The 23,796-nt window shown below is 31.5% G+C and overlaps 3 protein-coding genes and 1 long non-coding RNA gene across 4 annotated transcripts; 1 reads left to right on the top strand and 3 right to left on the bottom strand.

The window, feature by feature from the left end:
• Positions 1–1,192: 1,192 nt before the first annotated feature.
• Positions 1,193–3,773, bottom strand: LOC133038684 (uncharacterized). Its single transcript, XR_009688176.1, has 2 exons — positions 2,443–3,773; positions 1,193–1,426 (listed from the first exon to the last, which is right to left on the bottom strand). It is a non-coding gene; the product is annotated as an uncharacterized LOC133038684 (long non-coding RNA).
• Positions 3,774–5,256: 1,483 nt separating this feature from the next.
• On the bottom strand, positions 5,257–10,216 carry LOC115695644 (poly(A)-specific ribonuclease PARN). Its single transcript, XM_030622699.2, has 7 exons — positions 9,832–10,216; positions 8,708–8,841; positions 8,218–8,525; positions 7,983–8,096; positions 7,495–7,621; positions 7,125–7,392; positions 5,257–6,395 (listed from the first exon to the last, which is right to left on the bottom strand). The coding sequence occupies exons 1-7, from the start codon at positions 10,185–10,187 to the stop codon at positions 5,591–5,593; spliced, it is 2,112 nt and encodes a 703-aa protein (XP_030478559.2). The 5' UTR covers positions 10,188–10,216; the 3' UTR covers positions 5,257–5,590.
• Positions 10,217–11,924: 1,708 nt separating this feature from the next.
• On the top strand, positions 11,925–14,747 carry LOC115725374 (pentatricopeptide repeat-containing protein At4g21300). Its single transcript, XM_030654874.2, has one exon. The coding sequence runs from the start codon at positions 12,034–12,036 to the stop codon at positions 14,560–14,562; it is 2,529 nt and encodes an 842-aa protein (XP_030510734.2). The 5' UTR covers positions 11,925–12,033; the 3' UTR covers positions 14,563–14,747.
• A 112-nt stretch (positions 14,748–14,859) lies between these two features.
• On the bottom strand, positions 14,860–19,470 carry LOC115725375 (uncharacterized). Its single transcript, XM_030654875.2, has 17 exons — positions 19,152–19,470; positions 18,980–19,042; positions 18,063–18,217; positions 17,865–17,975; positions 17,706–17,771; positions 17,515–17,598; positions 17,343–17,429; positions 17,160–17,251; positions 17,005–17,065; positions 16,858–16,917; positions 16,726–16,786; positions 16,504–16,611; positions 16,309–16,427; positions 16,155–16,226; positions 15,970–16,055; positions 15,453–15,549; positions 14,860–15,367 (listed from the first exon to the last, which is right to left on the bottom strand). Exons 1-17 carry the CDS (start codon positions 19,282–19,284, stop codon positions 15,239–15,241), a joined length of 1,584 nt encoding a protein of 527 aa, XP_030510735.2. The 5' UTR covers positions 19,285–19,470; the 3' UTR covers positions 14,860–15,238.
• Positions 19,471–23,796: the final 4,326 nt, after the last annotated feature.

Below are 23,796 nucleotides of genomic sequence, written 5' to 3'. Positions count from 1 at the left end.
AATTGATGAATTGAGAAGAGAGAAACGTATAGGCTAAAAACACTTGAAAAATTATCTCAATGAAATGAAATAGTAAGGTTGCATCTCAATCACTATAAATACAAAAGACTAAAATGAGTGACCGGCTGCAGCCGGTCACATTGTTCATTATCACCTTGTTTTTTTTATCAAACATTATGACCTTCTTAGTAAAGAGAAATATACTTTTTTTTTGTGGTAAATTTTTATTTTGTAAAAAGTTATTTTGTTAAATAATTAATTGAACTATGTATTTTTTAAAATGATATAAATTAATACTCATTTAATAATAATTAATATTATGATAAAAATAGGTATATTTTTTGAATTTATTCGTGCTAGAAATTGTAGTTATGTTAAAAATTGAAATGGGAAATTTTAATTTTTATGCGTCTTTTAAAGCATAATTGGTTAGGTAAACAAAAACTTAAGGTAATTATTAAAATAGGACTATTTTACTTAAACCCCAAAAATACCCCTCTCATAATCACCTCTTCATTTTCTCTCTCCTTCCCTCTAACCTCTATCTGCCCGTGCATACCCCATCGCAAGAACACACCGACCCACAACGCCCACCCCCACCGCACCATTCCGACCGACCCCCACCCACCATTCGGACTGACTGATTACCGCACGGAGTCGACCGAGTATTCTGACCAACTACTGCACAGAGGAGAACTCCAAACCCGAAATTTGTTGTACCGAGTCTGATTGGGGCGCGATAGGTACCCAAAAAAATTGTTTTTTGGGTACCCATTGGGCCCGGTACCACAAATTATACCGGGTCCAATTGGTCCGAATAGAAAAATACTTTTGGCCACTAATAGAAAAATACTCATTAGTAAAAGGTGAACCTCAAAAAGTGGTCCTTTCTAATTAAAAACAATACTTTTTCTTTTATTCAATTCTTTCTAATTATGTTATTATTACCTAATAAAACCCTTTCTTTTTCTTTTACTATTAATTAATTAATAATCCCTTATATATAAATAAAAAAATAAGGAATAATAATGAAACGTACAAGTAACCTCATAAATTTTATAAGTTAACATAGTAAGTAGATTAAGACTTTGCATTTATTATTTATTATTTTAAATTAAATAAATGTAAAGTCTTTTTTTTTTTTTCATTTTTCAAAAAAAAAAAGGGAAAAAAACAGAAAAATACAAAAAAGGAAAAAAAATTACAAAAATACTTTGGGCCGGCCCATTAAATATTTATACAGTCCACATACAAATATTTACAAAAATACCACATTCACTAAGCCTTCAGCTGTACAGAGCGAACCATGAAGGTGAAAATACCGCGATCGTTTCAAAACCGCAAAACAACCAAAATGAAACCAAAACGATAAAAATACAACTATTAATTCTGGCGAAATCAACTGGAAAAGAAGACCTGCAATGATCTAAACAGAAAATGACGAAAAAAAAATTAGAAAAACTGTGAAGAAACTAAAATTACACATTTGTTTTCTATTTTATTCGATCAAAATAACTCCCCCTAATATTGAAATCTATATTCATGAAATGTAGATCTGTAACAAACAGATCTGGAGCTCCCACCAAATCCAAAACAATGTATGATGTGAAATTTTTTTTAAAAAAACCTCATGAATAATACATCTACGTTATATACAGTTGCATTTTGATTGATTACTGGTTTCTAATATATATATATTTTTTTAGAAACATAATAAGAAGAGTAAATTCGAATTAAGGTACAACCAGTTACGTATAAGTCAGTTTATTTTTTTATTTTGGTTGCCTTATAGTTGCATTATCGTTTTATGTTAGTTTATATATTATGCATGAATTTAATTTGACGGGGACTAAGAAATAGTAGTTATACATAGTAAGTTTTGTGCAAAATGGTTGCATATTAGTTTTATAATGAAATAACATATGCAAGTAGCAAAACTATAATAAAACTACAAAACAACTGTATACAGACTAAAATACAGGAAAAACTCTTTGAACATCAACATCCATGATAAATCTCATTGTTACCCATTGATGATATAAAAATGGACAGGAAACAACTAGACAAAAAACATATTAAAAAAAAAATACATACAGAAGGTGTTTACACTATTAAAAAACTATGAAAAAACTATTACAAAATGAGAAATAATCAAATGAAGAAACTGAAATGAAAAACAATAAAACATCTCGAAAAACAAAAACAGAAAAAAAAAAATAATAAAACAGAAATTAAGACTAAACAAACAAAAATGAAAAACTCATAAAAAGAACAAATAAATTAAACTAAAAAAATAGAAGCCCTAAAAAACAAAACAAAACTAAAAGAAATGTTAAAATGAAAAACCTAAAATAGTAAAATCGATAAACACAAAACACACTAATGTCAAATACAAAAAAAAATTCAAAAAGGGGGGAAACGAAAAAGAAACTGAAAACAAACCTGAGATCGAAGACCAGCTCCATCTTAATCATTTTTTAAGCATTATCTTGATGAATTTTTTCCTGGGCAGCAACCTTTGATTTTTTTTAGGAGGAGCTTGCTCACGTTTCGACAGTTGAGAAGCAAAATCGGAGTTATCGTCTTATTCCTATTAGCTACAGATTTCAACCCCATTTTAGAACTTTTCTTTGGCAAAAGGGAGGAGAAGAGTTCAGCTATGGAGGTTTTATTTAAAAAAAAAAAAAACTGAAAAGAAATTGAAAATAATAAAAAAAAAAGGAAGAAGAGAAAAAGATAAGTGAATGATGTAAGATGTGATTGATATAAGTCATCAATCAATCACGTGGCTGCATGCATGGAATTGATGTGTAAGTGGTATAATTGTAATAAAAGAAAGAAGAAAGGTAAAAATGATGATGTAAGCGTGTAGGGATTTTTTTGTAATAAATTGAGTAAATTGGATTTTTGATGTAAAAATTTCAAAAAAAAAAAGACTTTGCATTTATTTAATTTAAAATATAAATAATAAATAAGATGGTGACCGGCTATTGCAGGTGCAGGTAGCCATAAAGATCACGCCTCATTTTTACTATTTTTGCTTTTGTTTCTATTCATACGATTCAAATTTGATCATCACCGTTCATTCTTCTCTTCTCATGACACGTGGCATACATGCAAGGTCGGCAGTTTGTTTACACTGCCAAAACATTTACAATAATAATGCCAAAAGTTTTAAAAATTTATGTAATAGACCCAAAAGTTTCGGTATTTACAATACGTTTATAGTTTAAATTTTTTTTCATAATTGCACACTTATTTTAAAACTTTCTGTAAATTTTTTGAAATAATATTATAATATATACTACCATATATTAAATTAGATTAAATTTTTTTTATAAAACTAAAGGGAAATTTACATAGTATAATAACTTTTCTTAATTTTTTATAAAAATACTGCCAGGTGGTATTTTTTACTGTGTTTTTTTATAAGTTTCATATTGCAGTATATTGTGTTAAGTTTTCACTGGTGTTTTTTGTTTTGAGTTGTTCTACTTTGTGTTTTACTGGTGTTTTATAAAACTACAGTATTTTTGAAAAAAATTCCGTGTGACAATATTTTTATAAAAATTAACCCAAATTTCAGTATTTTTATAAGTTTCTCAAACTAAATCAGATAAAAAATCTACCAAAATACTTTAAGGAATATATTTTAGACTTACAATAACATTAATAATGCCAAAAGATTAGCACTTTTTCTATGGTTTTGTTAAGAGTATAGTTTTGGAAGAATATTATGTCTATTTCATGTAAGATGAGATACTCTTTTTTTTTTCTTTTATTGGATTGTTAGACAAAAAAAAATGAAAATAAAAAACAATATTTTTATATTTTCTGTTTTTTAGTTTTTTCAAACTTAATTTCAAAAAATTATTTTTAAGAGATTTGGCCAAACGCTCCTATTAGTTTTTAAAAACTGTTTTTTATTTTTAAAAATTAAAAACAATTATTAAGTTGTTCAGTTAATAGTTTGAAATTTTTAATGGGTAATCCTAATTTTTTATTTTTTTTTTTACTTTTACAGGGTTGTAAATTTAAATCTTTGTTACCTATCTTTTTGAATGTATATTTAATTTTTGTTGCATTTTAATTTACTAAATGTACATTATAAATAAAAAATAAAGTTACACATATGATTTTAATCAAAAAAAGTAGCGATAAAAATATTTTATATTACGATTTTATTGTAGTTGTATCTTTTTTTAGTCATCAAGTGTCAAATAAATAAGTTAAAAAAATATATTGGCACGTGTTTTTAAGTTAACAAGCTTAATTTAATTCACACTTAACAGCTAAAATATAGTATGATTACAACAAAATCGTAAGATTAAGTACTTTTGTTGTTATTTTTTATTAGGGTTATATATGTAATAATTACAAATGTTAAAAAGATTTTACCTCAAATATCCCAATAGAAAACAATGTTTTTTTTTTTATATTTTATGTTTTCTAGTTTTTAAAACTCAATTTCAAAAAACTGCTTTTAAAAGATTTGGCCAAACGTTTTTTAAAATTGTTTTTTGTTTTTAATTTTAGTGGCTGTATTGAAAAAAATTAGAATTTTTTGTATGAGAGAAGAAATTTGTTTAAATAGACTGTTTTATCTGTGTCAACAATATAATTTTTTAATCTATTTATTTTGTTAATAATTGTGCATGTTATACACATGCATTAAATATTTAAATTTTAAAATTTACAAATAATCTTAAATAATGACAACGTACACGACTATAAATAAATGAAAAAAAAAAACTGAAAAACTCTCTTAAATACCGAACTAGTTAAGAATTCTACTAAAAACCACCTTTAAGAGAATGGTGTACTATAATTTTTTTCTATACATATATTTCACATAATTATGACAAATACAGTTCAAACATAATTATACACATACATATTTTTAATATGGTAAATTATTTAGTTTTTCAAAAATAGATGAGATACCTGTTATAACTATATAATTAGTTTCACTATTTCCAACTAAATGAAAAACTAGTGATGATAATCAATCCTTCAATTAATGAAAACATATGACAAAAAAGAAAAGAGAAAAGAATTGTGGAAAACATCTTACTCTTTACCAAAACTTCATTGATATGAATATGATGTTTATTCATATAGTGAGTATATATATATATATAGCTATATATAGATACAGCTATATATACATTATTATGAGGTGAGCTATGGCTAGAAGAGGCAGTGGTCAGAAATGGCATGGTTCTTCTTAATAAGTAAAAACAACAGCTCACTATATAAATTCTGAAACATTCCAATGAAGGAATTTTACTTTAATGCAATATTCAATAAATAATAATAATAATAAATTATGAAAATGATGGCTACTAACTTGTTCCTCTTACCATAAATAATAACCCATTTTCTCTGTTTCTTTTTTTTTTTTAATTTTCTAATAAGCCTATTTCACTCATATACAATAGGATGATCACAGCCGTTAAAACCTATTATAGATCATCATTTAATGTGACATACTGCACTAAGTGTCACATAACTAATTTAACTGTCATATTATGAGTCCTATGTATGAAAATGTTACTAAATGAATTGGTTTGATCGATTTCGAGTCAACCTAGCTAAAGTTACTAGTTCTTGATTGAGTGTCTTGAAGTGAATATAAACAATTTATGACCTTATCATCATCACATGAGATTCGATCAACAAATGACTCACTTTTTATATCTGAAGCTGTCTCCGTTGAGTATCCTCGGTTTTCGACTACTGCCTCGGTCTCTTCAAGCTCGGTTTTCTTCCATTTAGAACATGTTGCTTCTGCTTGATTTGCGAATAAGAGTTTCGACATTGGGGAAGAGCAAATGTCTTTGTAAGTTTCATAATCCGCAGCATGGGTGTTCCTACCTTCTAAAAGTTCAGCGAGAGGATTCAAAACCGAAATTGGATCATCGTTACTTCTCTCTAAGTTTTGCTTTAAGCTTAGAAACTTGGAGACAAACTCGGTTTTAGAGAAGTAGACGAAAACTGCTGTTTCGTCTAAATGGTAGACGGAAGTTACAGAGGTTGAACCGAATGCTTTTGTGATGCAACATCTAATGTCTTTGGCCTTGAGTTTGGATGGAAAACCCCAAATCAACACAATATTCTCGAATGAAATGTTGGAGAATCGCCTTTTCGGGTTGGATTCCAAAGTTTCGGTGACCTTATTACCGGTTCTTAGATCAATAATGTCTGCATTGGTCCAGCTGAGATACAAATGGTTGATGTGCTTTTGAAGTTTTTCATTGTATGCTAAGTTTTCGGTTGAGGAATGGAGTTTAAAATCGATGCCTATATAACTGCATGCTTGAGCAAAGATGCATCCTGTCATAAAAGCATCGTATCCAGCTTCGTGCTTGCCTCCAGCATTCCAGCTCGAACACCTGCAAACAAAAACGAAATCTCAATTGCATAAGGGGGAACTACGATATTCGGGAACCATGAAACTATAACAACTATTGGTACCCACAAAGGACTCGAAACTTAAACTTTGTGGGAACAAAGCATACCTGACCATTCAAACCGAAAAGAAACAGCAAGCATTTTTACTTTTAGCATCAGTTAATTAAAGGTTTCACAAAAGTTTAATAAGAAATATGGACACAGACAAACTAATGTGTACATTAAATGATAGAGTACGAGCATGTGTGAGAGAGAAACACAAGAAATTATATAGTCATTCATATATATGTGGATATGGATTGCAAATCAACTTTTTCATATGGGTATATTGGTTCATTTAATTCTTGCTCAAGTCAGATGATGAAAAATTATCATGCCCGGTTCATTCGGGGAGTAAAGATTCAAAAACCTAACTTGAACAATCTTGAGAGCTAAATTGGCTAAAGGAATGAGTCATAATTATTAAGGAGAACCATAATAATTAAGATATATTATATATATTTGTCAGGCTACTATTTTAAGAAAGATTTTAACATTTTCTAGTGTAATGTTTTTCCAGTATTTTGTTTTGTTTTGTTTTCTTTAATGTTGGTCTTTCTACCTCCTCTCCATAAAGAGTTAGGCGTCCCAACAAATGTGCCGGCGAACTTGACTAAAATCATATGTACTACGAACTTGTTCATTGTAAACAAAGGAAAGTAGGAACAAACCTTGAATCATCGACTTGAGCCTCCACCTTAACATAGGAATCAGATGCTACAGCACTACTTACACTAAGAGCAATATGTGGGCATATCATGGTGAATGCTGAGGATAACGATGTCTTGGACTTCTTCATTCGTTGTTGGAGTATAGGATGAGTATTCAGTAGTATTTTGGTGTCGATAATGTGAGGGAAGTACTTATGAATAGAAGCAACAAAGTCTTCAGCTTCCAGCGGAAGAGGACCGACAAATTTGTTGTGGACATGTGCAATATCTGTATAACAAAGAAGATAATTTCTCGGGATTAAAATATGGTAATCGAATGAATTTTTATACCAAACAAACAAAAGAGAAAGTTGTGGTTTATATAATGTACCCAAGAAGCAATTGTGACCAACAATCAATTTCTTTTCTGAGGAAAGCAAGTCAATAACATGGCGAAAACCTATTGCAGCTTGGATCTTCATCTCTGCTTGTTTCCGATGCTCATCCTTTACTTCTTTCTGCGAAAAATTAAGATACAGAAACTCCCAATTAATTCTTAAGGATGGAGATGTCATAACATCACTATTTTCCTTATTAACTTTATTCTCCATATGATCACATCTAATACATATACCGACATCCCTTCCTTATTAGTATACTTTGGATCTTTTCACTTCTAGTAATCAATGATTTCGGTTCAAGTTTTTAAGAGAACAAGATAGTCGAAACTTGAACCCAGTAAAACTTACAGAATAACAATCTCAAACTCGATCTGTGTTTGCCTCTTAAATTTAGTAATACTTTGATGATAGAATGACATGCAAACAACTAGGTGAGCCAAATAATTTCTTAAACGAGAAAGAGTATTGAAAAGCTTACCATAAGCAAATCTCTGTCGTGTTTTGAGTCTGTATATACAACTAGATGTTGAGATTCACCATTTTCTCCTTTTACACGAACATACGAAAGATCTTCGAAGTTATTTTTAATAACCTGCATTTTTTTCAGAAACAACACAAAATGAATTCACATTCAATACAAGCATGAATCGCTATGATTTCTCAAAAATTACAATCCTATAGGTTAAAGCAAAGAGTAACAGTTAAAACATTACCAGCTGAATCAACCTTAGCTGATGAGAAGTGAATCCATTCACACTAATAGCTGGACGCATCTTAAAGAAAATAGTTTGAAATTGTTGTTTGGAATAACTTTGACTCCCTTGAGATTGAGATTCCCCATTTTGAAACTGTAATAGCCGATCACGCCATTCACTAATTTTGTTCTTCATTCGGTCACTGAACAGAATGCTTACCATACCAACTACCGGCATGTCTCTAACTTCTTTTGATTCACCCTCGTATTCCAAATCAAAACGTTTCTGTGCATCTACTTCTTGTCTTCTGGATAAATAAGATATTCCTGAGATTACCCAAGGGAGTTAATTTTCTCAAAGATAGAACTTTGATGCATTAGGAAAGAAATGAACTTATATCAGTTATAATAAAGTGATAACAGCATCGATCGTAGTAACTATTCAAAACGATTATAACTCAGAGCTCGAAAATCCCAACCAGGGCTAAGGCTTAGAACAAGAAATTCACCTTCATGTATGCAAGCATTGAAATCAAACTGGTACTTAGCCAGGAAATCAATTGATGAAGTCTGGAAGAGATATTCATAAGAGGAAGAACCATCAATGTTCAGCTCTTGCCTTGGGAAAATGTAGAAATTGAACCTGATAAAAGAACAATCCTATTCAGAAATATACATGAAAATGGTACAAATAAGAGAGTAACAAAACATAATAGTAAGCCCTAAATCAAAATCTACCATAGTTATGAGCTTTTTCATTCTCCACAAATACTAAATATTACACTGAACCAAAACTTTTCTCTACAAACAAACATGAAAATCCTTTCATTCCTTCCATTCAAGAATCTCAGTTAAAATCCTTTTCTTTTCTCAAAATGATGATATTGAGCAACAAAATGTTCCCAAACTAGATTTTCTATACCTTTCTAGCCCTTTTTTTCTCATGAAACAAACACATAACCAAAAGAAGAAAAAAAAAGAAAGATCAGTGATTTCAAATTAAATATACTTAGTGAGCTCAAAACTCCTAACATTTTACTTAAATTCCTTCACTTTTCCAACACACAAATATATCCAATATACATATACGCATACATAATAGTAAGCCCTAATCCTAAATCAAACTCTAGCATAATGATGAGCTTTTTCATTCTCCACAAATACTAAACATTACACTAAACCGAAATTTCTCCACAAACAAACATGAAAATAAAAATCAGGTATTTCAATATTAGATCATTCCTTTCATAAAATAATCTCAGTTAAAAATCCTTTTCTCTTCTCAAAATAACGATATTGAGCAACAAAATGAATCATCAAACAACAGAGAAAATTGATAAAACAAAAACTTTAGCTCAAATTTCTTTTATCTTTTTTCTCTTTTTTCCTACAATATGCAACAAACACAATGTTCCAAAATTAGATTTTCGATATCTTTCCAGCCCTTTTTTTCTCCGGAAACAAATACATAACCCAAAGAAGAAATAAAAAAAAAAATCAGTGATTTCAAATCACTCAGTGATCTCAAAACTTTTCTTCACTCTTCCAATACAATATACATACGTACACATACAATATACACACACACACACACACATATATATATATATAGAGAGAGAGAGAGAGAGAGTACGGGTATGCAATGAAGGACTGGTTGGAGGAATCCCAACGGAAGGGGCAAACGCCGAACTGAACAACGGCAAACTTCTCAGCGGAGTCCTTGACCTTAAGATACCTTACATCGGAGCGGTCGAACTCGAAACACTCACGCCACGGCGCGCTAGTAACGCCGGTCATTTCAAGGTCAATGGCGACGAAATCCGCGGCTCGAACATGGCTCCGAAGCTCGGCTAGAGCCGGCTCGAAGTTCGACTTGATTACCTGCTTCAGAGGAAACGCCGGCACCGACGGCGCGGTCGCCGCGGCGGAGCTGAAGGAGTGTACCAACGCACGTGCCAGCGCGGCACGTGCCGAACGAAGTCTGTACATTCTTCTCTCAACTGCAAAAAAAAGTAAGGCGCGAACAATTTAGGTATATATACCCTTGTAAATTTACATATATACCCCCGTTGTAATTTTGTGTTGATATCCCAAATAATTATTTTTAGTGAAATTTGTTTAGCATGTATTTTATAGTTATTTAAGATATTATATTGTAAAATTTTAATAAATTTAAACGTATACATGATTATTTTATTTTATACGCGTTTTGAATACTGCTTTTTATATTGTAAAGTATTTTGAATTTCTCAAAATTTTGTAAGATATCTTAAATAATTAAAACGAACACGAATATAAAAAATAATTAGACTAAAATTTTCTTCCAGATGCTAAAATAGGTAAGTAGAGGGTATTAGTGCATCTATTTCAAAGAGGTGTATTATAGAATCACTCAATACTTAAAGTTTTGATTTTTGTAAACGACATAAATGATAAACCTAATAATTTTTTTGATGTCTGGATGAAGATATGAAACGAGAGACTGTACTAACAAAATTAGATGAAAATTACAATTTTTACACGACTATTCACTCTTATTTTAATTATTATTATGCATTAAACGTGATTAACATAATTGAGTAATTATACATTGAACATAATCAACATAATTAAATTGACAAATAAATAAAGAGTTTAATGAACTTACATGTAGAAGAAAAGAGAGTTCCTTAAGATTTAGTGATAAGAGGTTTTGAAGGTTATTAGAAATTTTAGAGTCTTAGGTGTCTTTTTATAGGCTCACTTAGTTAGATAATTATATCATATTTTTCCATTTCAAATTTAAACCTAATAGATTTAAATTCAATTCGTAGATGTTTTAAATTCAATTACTTATTAGATAATCAATTAAAAAGATAAATATTTTTTATGGAGATAAATAATTAATTAAAATAAGGGATTTTCATTTTATAGTTTTTTTTTTAAAAAAAATTATTTGTATAGAAAAATTCAATTACTATTTTTATTTTACATAATAAATACATATTTTTAATTTATTTTCACTTTGTATAATATAAAATATATTTTAAATATTCAACTAAAAAATATATATGAAATTTTTCAAGTAAACTAAAAATTAATCCACATATTTTCAGAATAAAAATATACATTAAATATTTAAGATTTTTGTCCCTGAACTATGACTTATATATTATTATACACTGAGGTTTTTAGCCCGTTAAAATTGGTTTCACAATGTTGTAAATTGGTCCTTCAATCAAGTTTCGTTACACGTGGCAAACAAAATAATGACATGTCATGTTGTTAGTATCATGTCAACGTCACATGTGTAATTAATTTGAAAAAAATAATTTTTTTAATTTAATTTTACATAATTTTTTTAATCATTAATTGTTTTTTAGTTTAATAAATTTTTAAAAATATATAGTTTTTATTCTTTTTAATGTTAAATGATACATGTGGCGTTGATGTAGCAAATTGTTAAGCAGTCATATTATCATTTTGTTTACAACGTGTTACAAAACTTGATTGAATGACTAATTTATAATACTATGAATAATTCATGAACTATTTGTAAAATGCTAAAAATTTAAGGGACAATAATGTATATGTTATAGTTGGGAAGCCAAAATCTAGTTTTATTTTTAATATGAAAATAAGACATTCACATAAAAAAAACAATTATTAAAATTTATATAAAGAAAATGAATTTTAAAGAATTTTTTATTTATTTTGAAATAGGAATGTAAAAGAAAAATTAAATATTAATAAATTAATTCAAGTAAAATTATTTTGGGTGTAAGATGATGAAGAAGGAGCTCTGTGATTATCAGAAGACTGTGAAGTGAGAAAGAAGAACACTTCCGCCATTGTTATGTACAAGAAAACCTTATGTCAACTTCAAAAGCACTTGACTTTAACTTCTTCACCACATTTCAAATCACCACACTCAAATTCCCCAAATTTGTTGAAACAATTTCTGAACTTTCCAAGCACCGAAATAGCTTTGCAAGCTTGTTGTGACCATGGTCTTGTTCGTCAAGGCAAGCAAGTTCATGCTCAGTTGGTTGTTAATGGCGGGACAAAAAACAATCTTTTGGGTACTAAGCTTTTGGCAATGTATGTTTTGTGTGGAAGCTTTTTACATGCTAAAAATGTGTTTTTTAGATACCTCGAATTGGGTTTTGCCTCACCTTGGAATTGGATGATTAGAGGGTTTACTAATCAGGGTTTGTTTAATTATGCTTTGAGATTTTATTTCAAGATGTTGGGTTATGGAATTTCACCTGATAAGTATACTTTTCCTCCATTGATTAAAGCTTGTGGTGGTTTGAATAATTTAGGGTTGATTAAACATGTTCATGAGAGAATTAGATTGATGGGTTTGGAATTAGATGTGTTTGTGGGGAGTTCTTTGATTAAATTTTATGCTGAGAATGGTTGTATTTATGATGCTAGACAAGTGTTTGATAAAATGCTTGAAAGAGATAGTGTGTTATGGAATGTTATGATTAATGGTTATGTTAGAAATTGTGATACAAAAAGATGTGTTGAGATTTTCTTGAGAATGAGAGAGAGTAATGTGAAGCCTAATTCAGTTACTTATGCTTGTGTTTTGTCTGTTTGTGGTGGATCAGAAGAGTTGATTTGTTTTGGGGTTCAGATTCATGGGCTTGTTTTTTCATGTGGGTTGGAATTGGATTCTCCTGTTGCTAACACATTGTTGGCTATGTATTCGAAATCTCAACGTTTGTTTGAGGCTTGTAAAGTGTTTAATTTGATGCCTCAAACTGATTTAGTAACTTGGAATGGAATGATATCTGGTTATGTACAGAATGGTTTCATGGTTGAAGCTTCGAATTGTTTTCGAGATATGGTATCTGCTCGTATCGAGCCTGACTCGGTTACTTTCGCGAGTTTTCTTCCATGTGTAACTGAATCTGGTCATCTTAAACAAGGTAAGGAAATTCATTGCTATATCATAAGACATGGTGTGTCAATAGATGTGTTCTTGAAAGGTGCACTTATTGATTTATACTTCAAGTGCAGAAATGTGGAAATGGCTTGTAAGATTCTTGACCAAAGTAATGCAGTGGATGTCATTGTTTTTACATCAATGATTTCAGGGTTTGTCCTTAATGGTATGAATTGTAATGCTTTGGAGATTTTCAGGCGATTACTTCGAGTGAAAATGAGACCGAATTCAGTTACTTTGGCGAGTATTTTTCCTGCTTTTTCAGGTATGACTGCTTTGAAATTGGGAAAGGAATTGCATGGTAACACCATTAAAATGGGGCTTGACAAGTTATGCTATGTGGGAAGTTCAATCACAGACATGTATGCAAAATGTGGAAGATTGGATCTTGCCCGTCGAGTATTTCAAAGAATGCCCGAAAGGGATGCTATTTGTTGGAACTCGATGATTACCAATTGTTCTCAGAATGGCAAACCAGAGGAAGCCATTGATTTGTTTCGTCGAATGGGGTTAGAAGGAATCAAGTATGATTGCGTGAGTATATCGACTGCTCTTTCGAGCTGTGCAAACTTACCAGCTCTCCATTATGGGAAAGAAATCCATGGTTTCATGATTAGAAGAAGAGCATTCAGCTCTGATATTTTCTCTGGAAGTGCTCTGATAGACATGTATGCAAAATGTGGAAACTTGTATGTTGCTCGTCGGGTATTTAACGAAATGGAAAGCAAGAATGAAGTTTCATGGAACAGCATAATTGCTGCTTATGGAAACCATGGTCACCTTGAGGAATCCCTCATACTATTTCATGACATGTTAGAGAAACAAATCGCCCCTGATCATGTCACATTCCTCGGTATAATTTCAGCCTGCGGCCATGCTGGTAGAATCGACGATGGGATTCACTTTTTTCGTCTAATGACCGAGAGCTATCAAATCCCAGCTAGAATGGAGCATTATGCATGCATGGTTGATTTGTTTGGGCGTGCTGGAAGGTTAACCGAAGCATTCGAGACAATAAAAAACATGCCCTTTTCACCCGAGGCAAGCGTTTGGGGAACATTACTTGGAGCTTGTCGAGTTCATGGCAACGTTGAACTCGCTGAAGAGGCATCGAAACATCTTCTCGAATTAGACCCTTACAATTCCGGCTACTACATTTTGCTTTCGAACATTCATGCTGGCGTCGGAGACTGGAGAAGCGTGCTTAAGATACGAAATTTGATGAAAGAAAGAGGAGTACAGAAGGTGCCTGGATATAGCTGGATTGATATCAACAACATAAGTCATATGTTTGTTGCAGGAGATGGAAGTCATCCTGATTCAGTTGAGATATATTCATTGCTTAATAACCTTCTTGAAGAGCTGAGGAAAGAGGGTTATGTTCCTCAACTTTACCTACCAATGCATCCACAAACATTAGGGATATGAATCTTTGAAGAACAGTTTCACCATCTTTAACCTTCTGAGAATTTTTACCACCTGAACTATGACACTTACAGGGTTTTGCCTTTTTGTAAAATGTTCTCATAAAAATATGAAAATAACTGCAAATTCGGTTGTATTTTGTTCATTTTTTCAAATAGTTCAATCATGTTATACATCAAATGCAAAAAGATTGATCTGCCATTAAAATACTATAATTCGAGTTTTTAGACGAAAAATAATTGCATAAATAACTTTAACAATTAAATTTGGGAGTGTGTATCTGTAATTTTAGAGTTAATATTTGAATGTTTAAACCATTACACTTAATTCCAACTTAGTTTAAATTTAAGTAATTAAATTACAGGTGATTGAAGAGTATACATTTCAGTTCAGTTCCTCATGCATAGATAAAATCTGAAGCCATTTTTGCTGATTGAGTCAATGAGATGAAAAAAAATGTTGTCTTTCTTCTTCCTTGTGATGTAAGTAACTTGATTCTTTGGCTCCTTCCTTTGAAGAGATCTTCAGTTCATTCTGAAGCAAAGGGAATTTCTTTGATGGAGCAGGCAGAGAGAACAGAAGATCGTTATGTGCCTAGAAAAGGCGGTACGACAACTCCCTTCCTCCTCCACTCTTGTTCTTCTAAATTCGCTTTTTCTACACTTCCATTCCCAGCCTGTTATGATCGAACTAACCGAGCAGCGAAAGATCCATCGAGTGAATGCTTTACTGGGAATGAAGAGTAGAAACCCTGTGATGTTACGAAATCGCTTGGAACATATTTTTCGACTGATTCTATATTGAATTCCTGTAACACAAGTAGAAAGTAGGAAACTTTAGTAACTTTTCTTGAACATAGCAAGGTAAAGAAAAACCCGAGCAGAAGATCTTACCGGATGCCTTAGAAGAAATGCAGCTACTCTATCTTCATTTTCTTCGGGATCAATTGAGCAGGTGCTGTATATTAGAACTCCCCCCGGCTTCACCAATCTAAGGATGCATAACAAAGTACAGTCTATAGTGAAAAGAAAAGAAAATTTTAAGGGTGTAACACGAAAATTTCTCAGGACGCCACCCATCCTAGTACTACTCTCGTCCAAACACGCTTAACTGCAGAGTTTTTATGAGATCCAGTGAAATGGATGTCTTCGGGTGCATATAAACATTAGTAAGAGTAATTTTTTGCTTCATTACTTACACCACGACTCATAACTCGAAATAGAAAGAAGGGCGAAACCAAATTTGACACATACTTACGTGACAAGTAATTTCAACTTATTATCTTTATTTAAAATGAGTCTCGCTTATCAAAAGTGACTTACCAGATAGATATGTGTAATGTTTGTGTGTGATTTATGTGTGTACACATCATTACTCGAGTTCAAAAGGGGTATAGAAATGTTATCGTACAAGGAAGCTGCATCGAAGAGCTCGTCCTGTAACTTCTTAAGCTCTTCCATATCCTCGGCCTTCCTATTCCAACGCAAGTCTGCTCTCTTCAAGAAGACAAAAGAACCCAATACTTACATTTTATGTTATGAATTTTTTTGTATAAATTTGAATGATAATCTAAGAAAGAAATACTTGGTACTTACCTTGGAGAGAACACCCAATCCAGAACATGGAGCATCCAACAAAACTTTATCATATGTCTCTGTATTTGTTTCCTGAAAATGAAGTTTGAGGAAATCAATAAATAAAGTTCACAATTCAAAATCTCATACCTTTACATAATGTCATATAGCTTACTGGAAAAACGCGAAGATCGGCGCAAATGGTTGTCACGACGCTATCTACTTGGTGCAACTTTGCTGTCTCTTTAACGATTCTCAACCGGCCCTTGTTTACGTCGATTGCAGCTATCATACCTGAAAAATCCAATGTGACAATTCTATCAGCAAAGACAATTTTTAAAGGATCAACCTTTCTCGAAAAACAGATTACCTTGGCCACACAATCGTGATGCCATGTAAAGGGTCTTTCCTCCGGGAGCAGCACAACAGTCCATGATTTTCTCACCCGGTTGAGGATCCACAACTGAGACTATCAGACCTGCAAACACATTGAGTTATAGAACTTTAGGAGATACAAGAAAAGTAGTTCTGAATTTTCCACTAAACACAAAAAAAATACAAATTTACAAGTGAAAACTCAATTCGCAAAGACCTGCACTCTCATCCTGAACCGCGCATAGGCCATCTTTAAGCAACCCCGCTTGTATTACAATCTGAAGAAAAGAAAAATCATGTACTTAAAAGCTTATTATCACTAAAAGAAACTAAACACTTTCACTTATACCTGTAAGCCGGTTTTCATACGAACAAAATCGTCCAAATGCAAAGAAAGCTCGTACGGGACCTGAAATTAAACTCAAGAAAATGAAACTGGCATAACAATTTGACACTTGAATGAAACACAAAAGAAGAAAGGGACATAGCTAAACACCTTGAGAGAATTTAGCTTTTCTTCAAGGTCAGCTCTCGAAATACCTTTCCCCGCGTTTGCCCTGACATTAGCACCCGAAATGGTATCAATATATTTTATGTCATATGCTAAAAGAGGGGAGATAAATGTTTGGTTCGGGTGAGGGGAACCGAAACCTTAAGCTGAAACTAGGATCGGTGTTGTTCCATTCCATCAATTTGATTGCTTCATCTTTTCCTAGATACTTAGTCCATCGCCTAACCATCCACTAGATGATAAATTATGAGAAAAAGCAAAACAAAGGGAATATTCGAAAGTTTTGTTTCCCACAAGATTCGAGGCTTCGATTACAAACTTACAACGGGATGAGAATACAATGTGGCAAGAGCGCGTGCTTGTGTACGATCGTCACCTTCCAATTTCAGTAAAGGAAGTGAGTTTTGTTCCTGCAAGCCAACTTTGAAGGTCAATAGACAAGTAAGTTAAGAGAAGAAAATGGAATATGATTGTATTGGTTGGAAAATCGGAAACCTTAAGCAAAACTAGCTTTCGGAGGATTGCATTAACCATGTTGCCAGCACCAGGTCTCAGGGCAACTTTGGCAAGTCTCACATTCTGCATAATACAAACCGAACAAGCATTAGCCGCGTTTGAAGTGTGTTGAACCAATACATGGCATTACACCGAAATTGAAAAGAAAGAAGGAATGGAAAGATTTTCACCTCATCCACAACAGCATATGGTGGCATATCTAGCTTAACAATCTCATAGAAACCAATTCTGAGAATCTAAAAAAACAATAGGAACAAAAGAAACTCGAGAATTAGATGGAGCTCTGTGTTTTCTTCGTGGTGTGGGGAACACAGAAGGGCATACAATACCTGTAAGAGCAGAGGTTCCATGCTGCTAAAAGACTTATCATGGCATAATGAACTGATCAAATGATCTAGATATCGCCTCCAGCGGATTGTTCCCCCGACTATATCAGTAACCTATGCAAATAAACAATTTAGTGTCATGAAGATCTGATAGGACAACAATTGCATAAAAAAGGAAAAGAGCTTGTAATGAGAGATAACCAATCGAAGATCGCGGTCTTCTAAATCCCTTGTTCGAAAGCCAAGAGTCCTTTCCACATATCCCATCTCATTATCACCAGAACCTTTCCCTTTCTCATTAAGAAGATCAGCAAATGCACCACCTAGCTCTATTCTCATTAACCTCACAGCAGACACTGCATACACAAAAGTAAACAAAGTCAATTACAAAATAAACAAACATGCTGCTGAGAAAGAAGCACTAGCTTTGTTGGTAGGACTAAAATGAGCTCGAGAGCTCAAAAAATTGGACTTCTAGTCAATGCTTTTCTCTTTGACTCTTTATCTTAATGAGTAAGGTGTTATATCTTCAGACATTAAAGCATTATTGTCTAGCTATTCTGGGACATCTCTTTCTCATGTTAGCCGTAACGTTACTATTATGTTGTGGTGCATTAATTGGCCAAGCATTTCCCACGGATAAAAGATGAGCTTTCTTGAATGGAAGAGATCCCTAAAGTGGTTCTAATTGGCCAAACATGTCCTACGAATAAACAATAAACTTTCTTGGATGGAAGAAATCCTATCTCTAATTTTTATCCAATGAAGTGGTTCTGATTGGTCAAACATGTCCTAGGATAAACAATAAACTTTCTTGAATGGAAGAGATTTTCCTCTAATTTTTATCCAATAAAGTGGTTCTGACACAACCTCACTAAAACATCAAACACAACTCAACTCAACTCTCCTTCTTCAATCATTATCAGATAGCATAAAAAAACACTCAAAAACAAGATTTTTTCACTCAATGTAGTATTGAAAAAACAATCACAGCTTCCATAAACAAAAGTAACAAATCCAAAAAAACCCAACTTTCCTTCTTGAATCATAGACAGCATAAACAAACACTCAAGAACAAGAATTTTCACTCAAAACAGTAATAAGAAAAACAAAATTACCAGCTCTATGAGGTGAAACCTCCAAATTCAACTTCTGGGTCTTCTTCAAAACACTAAAACGACCTGTAAGAACCGAATCTTTTCAAGTGAATTACTTAACAACAAACACAAATGAAGATAACCCAGTTGCTCTATCTTCACAAAAACCATAAATTTTGATGAAAAATCTAACCTTTTCTTGAAGCAGGAACTGAAGCTGTTGACTTGGAGTAGGTTTTAGCTGAATTGAGTGACTTGTATGATTGAGGAGAAGTTCTTTGGTTGCTGGAAGACAGTAGAAGGTGAAGTGAGAACACTTCTGTCATTGTTGATTGTGAAGCTGTGGGGATTGGTGAAGTGTAATAGTCTTTGCTCGGAACAAAAAGATTTTTGCCACTCTTTGCCGGGAAACCAAAAAGTTCACTTTTTTATCCCATTAAAGTGTCCTTTTTTGCCCACATGATAATTTATGTTTTTATTATTTCTAATAAATATGATGTTTTTTCTTATCAAACATACCAAAATCTTAATCTCAAATTATAATTTTAAGGAACTTTTAATTTCTTCTCTATTTTTCAAAATACATACCAAAATTTTACTTTATATATTTATATTTCTTTAGCACCATAGATACTTAGGCCCCTTTTGGGGAGCTTTTTAAAAAGCTAAAATCACTTTTGGAAAAAATTATGAGTTAATATATATTTGGTAAAGTTATAATTTTTCTCAAGTTTTATCGATTCTCTATTTTGAATTTATTAAGAGTTAATACCATTTTAAATCATGTACTTTACAAAAATTACTGATTAAATATTTTATTTTGTTAAATAATAAAGTAAATCCTGTATTTTTTTAAAATAGTACAAATAGAACAATAAGCTCAATTTTCGACAATTTGTTTCTAATATAACCCACTTGATGACAATTCATACCTCGAACATATACTATAAAACGTAATCAGTTTTGTTATAACACCTCTAAATCAGATTATTATCAATTTTTATTTTGAAAAAAAATAAATTTGTTTAGGGTACTATTTAGTACATTTTTAAAAAATACAAAGTCCAATTTGTCATTTAACAAAAATAAGTGTCTAATTAGTAATTTTTGCAAAACACATAGTCCAAAATAGTATAAGAAGATTTAGAAGTAGCTAATAGTATATGTTTCCGTACAAACCCAATAATATAGAATTTGTGCTTATATGTATCTTGTTGAAGACAATAATAGAGTTTGTACTGACAAACTAGAGAAAAATTACAATTTTAGAAACATTGAGTACTTATTCCGTTAAAAAAATTTAAATTCATACCGCTTACAAACTCAAAATCTTGAGCAGGTATGCATTTATTTATTCATTTTTTTAGTATATTTTATTCATTTTAAAATATATAATATTAATACAAAGCTGACCTAAGTTAAAATAGGTCATAGGCAAAAAAAAAAAAAAAAAATTAGACCCTTACTATAAAGATAAATGATATTTTTAAAAATTATTAAAAAAAATATATGTATATTTTTAAAAGGTAATTTTTTTATTTGGAGCCCTAAAATAAGTGGGTCTTAGGCGCGGGCCTAGCGCGCCTATGCCTAGGGCCGATCCTGTATTAATATATAACACACGTACACAAATCTAAAAAATAATTTAAACTAAAAAGCACTATAATATCTTATCAGTTTCTCTGTTTTATTCTTCAAAATAAATCGTCAATAGTCAAAACCTTTTCTTTTCCATTTTACATTACACTATAAATCAATTTTTTATTTTTATTTCTATGTCATTTAAATATTATAATTTTAATATATTATTTTATTTAAAAAATTTAACTTTCTATGCATTTATTAAATTAAAATTATTTCTCTAAACTTAAATTAACCCATATTGGTAGAATAGGCTAACATTTCATAAAATCCAATTCTACCCCTCCCATTTCAAACACTTGACCCTCTCTCATATTCCATTCTCTCTATTGCTCTCTGAACTCACCCCGAGGACTCGACCCACAACCCACCACCCACAATCTCGGTCCCTTCTCTCCACGACCACCGCGACCACAAACCCAATGACCAGCGCGAACCCAATGATTTCTCCACCAACCACGGCTTCTCCATTGGCAATATTATCAAATGAATAAATTCTATGATTAATGTCTATTACCTATGAGTTGATGTTAAATTTAGGATTGAAAACGGTCGAATCTGAGTTTTTTTGGCAGAAAATTAATTATTTTGCTAGGCCCGATGTCTTTCTATTGTTAAAATGAGTTAAAGTTGAAGACAAAGGTCCGATAGTAGTCCGATAGGATATAATTTGATGGTGATCCGATGGTGGCTCGATGCCTTCCTGACGAGCTTAATGGATGGAGCTTAACATCTATAAATGTAGAATATGGTCTGATAGTGGCCTGATGCTACTATTTTTTATGTACAAAAACATTAAAAAAAAAAAAAAAAAGGTAGCATCGGGTCACTATCGGACCTTCATTGGACTACCACCGATATGGATGAGAATTGAGAGCATGGATGGTGAAGTTAGAAGAAAGAAGAGTATTATAGGCATTAATATATTATAACGTGTGCCCATTTTTTTAAATTTTGGTAAGATTGTATTCAAAAAATTTAATATACACTAAATATATGTATATAAATTTAAATTTTTTATTATTAATTTTATTTTAAATTACAATACATGTATAAATATTATATTTATTCAAAAATAATTTTATAATGATATAGTATTAAAGATTATTTATTATATTACGATATAATATTTTTTTATAAATTTGAGTTATATTTTTTGTATTTTAGAGGCTTGTTGAGGAAGATATTACATACAACATATAATATGTAGTGTTTTTGAGCTTTCCTTTAATCCTACACTTAGCTTAATAATGTATTATCAATTAAGAAGCATTAATTAAAACTAGCCAAATTATGTGATGTGAGCTTTTTTAATAGTAATATTGTTAATGATGTAGTAGTATGTCAAATAATTAAAATCTTAATTATATTGTATATATATATATATATATATTTTACTAATTACTAGTAGTAGTACCCAACATAAAAGTATAGTTTTTTTTCTTTTCTTTTTTTATTTAAATAATGGTTTGGAGCCCAAGAAAAGAATCAACATCTTTAATTATTATCCCTTCAAAAAAAAACTTTATTATTACCAACTTTCTCCCACTTTTATTTTCATGGTATTGAACACTTCAAGAATTAAATTAAATTAAATTAAATATATTAATAATTAAAGTGTGATTGTAACCAAATCAACAAGAAAATTCAAATTTTATATATTAATTTATGTATAAATATTAACACTAATTTATATAATTAACACCACAGAATATGTTACCTATTGATTTAAATAATGGACCACACTTACGTGGAATTTAGTTATAAAGTTTTTAAAATTAATACTTAGTTTAACATTTTAAATATTACAATATTCTCAAATATAAAGCATGTTTGAAGTTAGATCGGATTGACTGCAAGCGGTTCGTCTTATTAATGGAGTAGAGGTGGGTTGTTCGTAGAGGATGGTCTCATTGTGGAGATTCAACGCTTACTTCGGCATCATTCGGCCAATAGGGTTCGGTTTGTGTTTCGATAAGCGAATGTAGCTGCCCATGTATTAGCCAATTATGTTTTGACAAATAAGGTTAGTGCTATGTGGATTGGGGTTTCTCCCCTTTGTGCTCGTCATGCGATTGAGCGTGACTTGCCATTTCCTTGTAATCGTCTAGTTGTTTAATGAAATGTCCAATTCTCAAAATATATATATATATAGGATGTTGATTTTTGTGATTAATATAATTTATTTTGGTGTACTTCAAGTTTTATTCTTAGCCCACCAAATGAAATATAAATATAAAGCATGTTCAATTTTTTTTTTAATTTTTTTTTTGGTTGAACTAAAAAATAGTACTATATATTAGTTGTTTATTTTTATATGTTTTTACCTTATGGAATAAAGGCATAATGTGGGTCTTGGTCTATTCCATATACTTTTACTTCATTGTTAAGAAACATAATTTTTTTTTTATTTTATTTCTTTAATTAAGTAGTTAAGAAAATATGAAAAGTATCCAACACATGCACTCACCTAGGGCTGAACATCGGGCGGGTTTATCGAGTTTCGGGTTGGCGGGTTTCGGGTTCACGGGTTTCGGGTTCAAAAAATTGAAACTGAACCCGGACCCGAATAGGGCATGGGTTGGCGGGTCACGGGTTGACGGGTTTCGGTTGGTCGGGTTTAGCGGGTTGGCGGGTTGACCCGGTCAACTCAGTCAACTCGGTCAACTCTTTAAAAAAAATTAACTTTTTATTCAAATAATTATTTTTTTTATTTTTTTATTTATTAAATTAAGCATATATAATATAACAATTTGTTCATAGTATCTATTATTGAAGAAAAAAATACATAATCAATCCAACCAACAAACAAACAACCTATTTATCAAAGATTCAAATCAAACTTCATATTCATGTTCATGAATCATGATAAAAGTGAAAACTAAAATATTTCAAAATACATCCATATCCAATATCCATAGTCCATAAAAATCTAAAGTCCATATTATATATATATAAAGAGTAATAAAAGAAATATATATAATATATTTATAAACCGGGTTGGCGGGCGGGTTCGCGGGTTCAAACCGAAACCCGGTACCCCTAAAATCTCAACCCGCCAACCCACCCGAAGGGTACCGGGTTGAACCCAACCCGCCCGAAACTTTTTTAAAAAAAATTTTTTGCGGGTTCACTAGTTCGGGTTCGGGCGGGTTGCTCGGGTTTGGGTCAAACCCGTTCAAAATGTTCAGCCCTAC

This window comes from Cannabis sativa, chromosome 6 (assembly GCF_029168945.1).
Source record: "Cannabis sativa cultivar Pink pepper isolate KNU-18-1 chromosome 6, ASM2916894v1, whole genome shotgun sequence".
Taxonomy (NCBI): domain Eukaryota; kingdom Viridiplantae; phylum Streptophyta; class Magnoliopsida; order Rosales; family Cannabaceae; genus Cannabis; species Cannabis sativa.
The sequence above is the reverse complement of the archived record's forward strand: the minus strand, read 5'-3'. Positions and strand labels throughout refer to the sequence as shown.

Coding starts and splice junctions, on each gene's coding strand:
- LOC115695644 (XM_030622699.2), bottom strand. CDS start 10,187: ATGTACAGACTTCGTTCGGCACGTGCCGCGCTGGCACGTGCGTTGGTA. Junction 8,526..8,707: donor CAATGCTTGCATACATGAAG/GTGAATTTCTTG, acceptor GGGTAATCTCAG/GAATATCTTATTTATCCAGA. Junction 8,097..8,217: donor AGCTAAGGTTGATTCAGCTG/GTAATGTTTTAA, acceptor AAAAAAATGCAG/GTTATTAAAAATAACTTCGA.
- LOC115725374 (XM_030654874.2), top strand. CDS start 12,034: ATGTACAAGAAAACCTTATGTCAACTTCAAAAGCACTTGACTTTAACT.
- LOC115725375 (XM_030654875.2), bottom strand. CDS start 19,284: ATGACAGAAGTGTTCTCACTTCACCTTCTACTGTCTTCCAGCAACCAA. Junction 16,612..16,725: donor GGTTCAGGATGAGAGTGCAG/GTCTTTGCGAAT, acceptor ATGTGTTTGCAG/GTCTGATAGTCTCAGTTGTG. Junction 16,428..16,503: donor ATCACGATTGTGTGGCCAAG/GTAATCTGTTTT, acceptor TGGATTTTTCAG/GTATGATAGCTGCAATCGAC.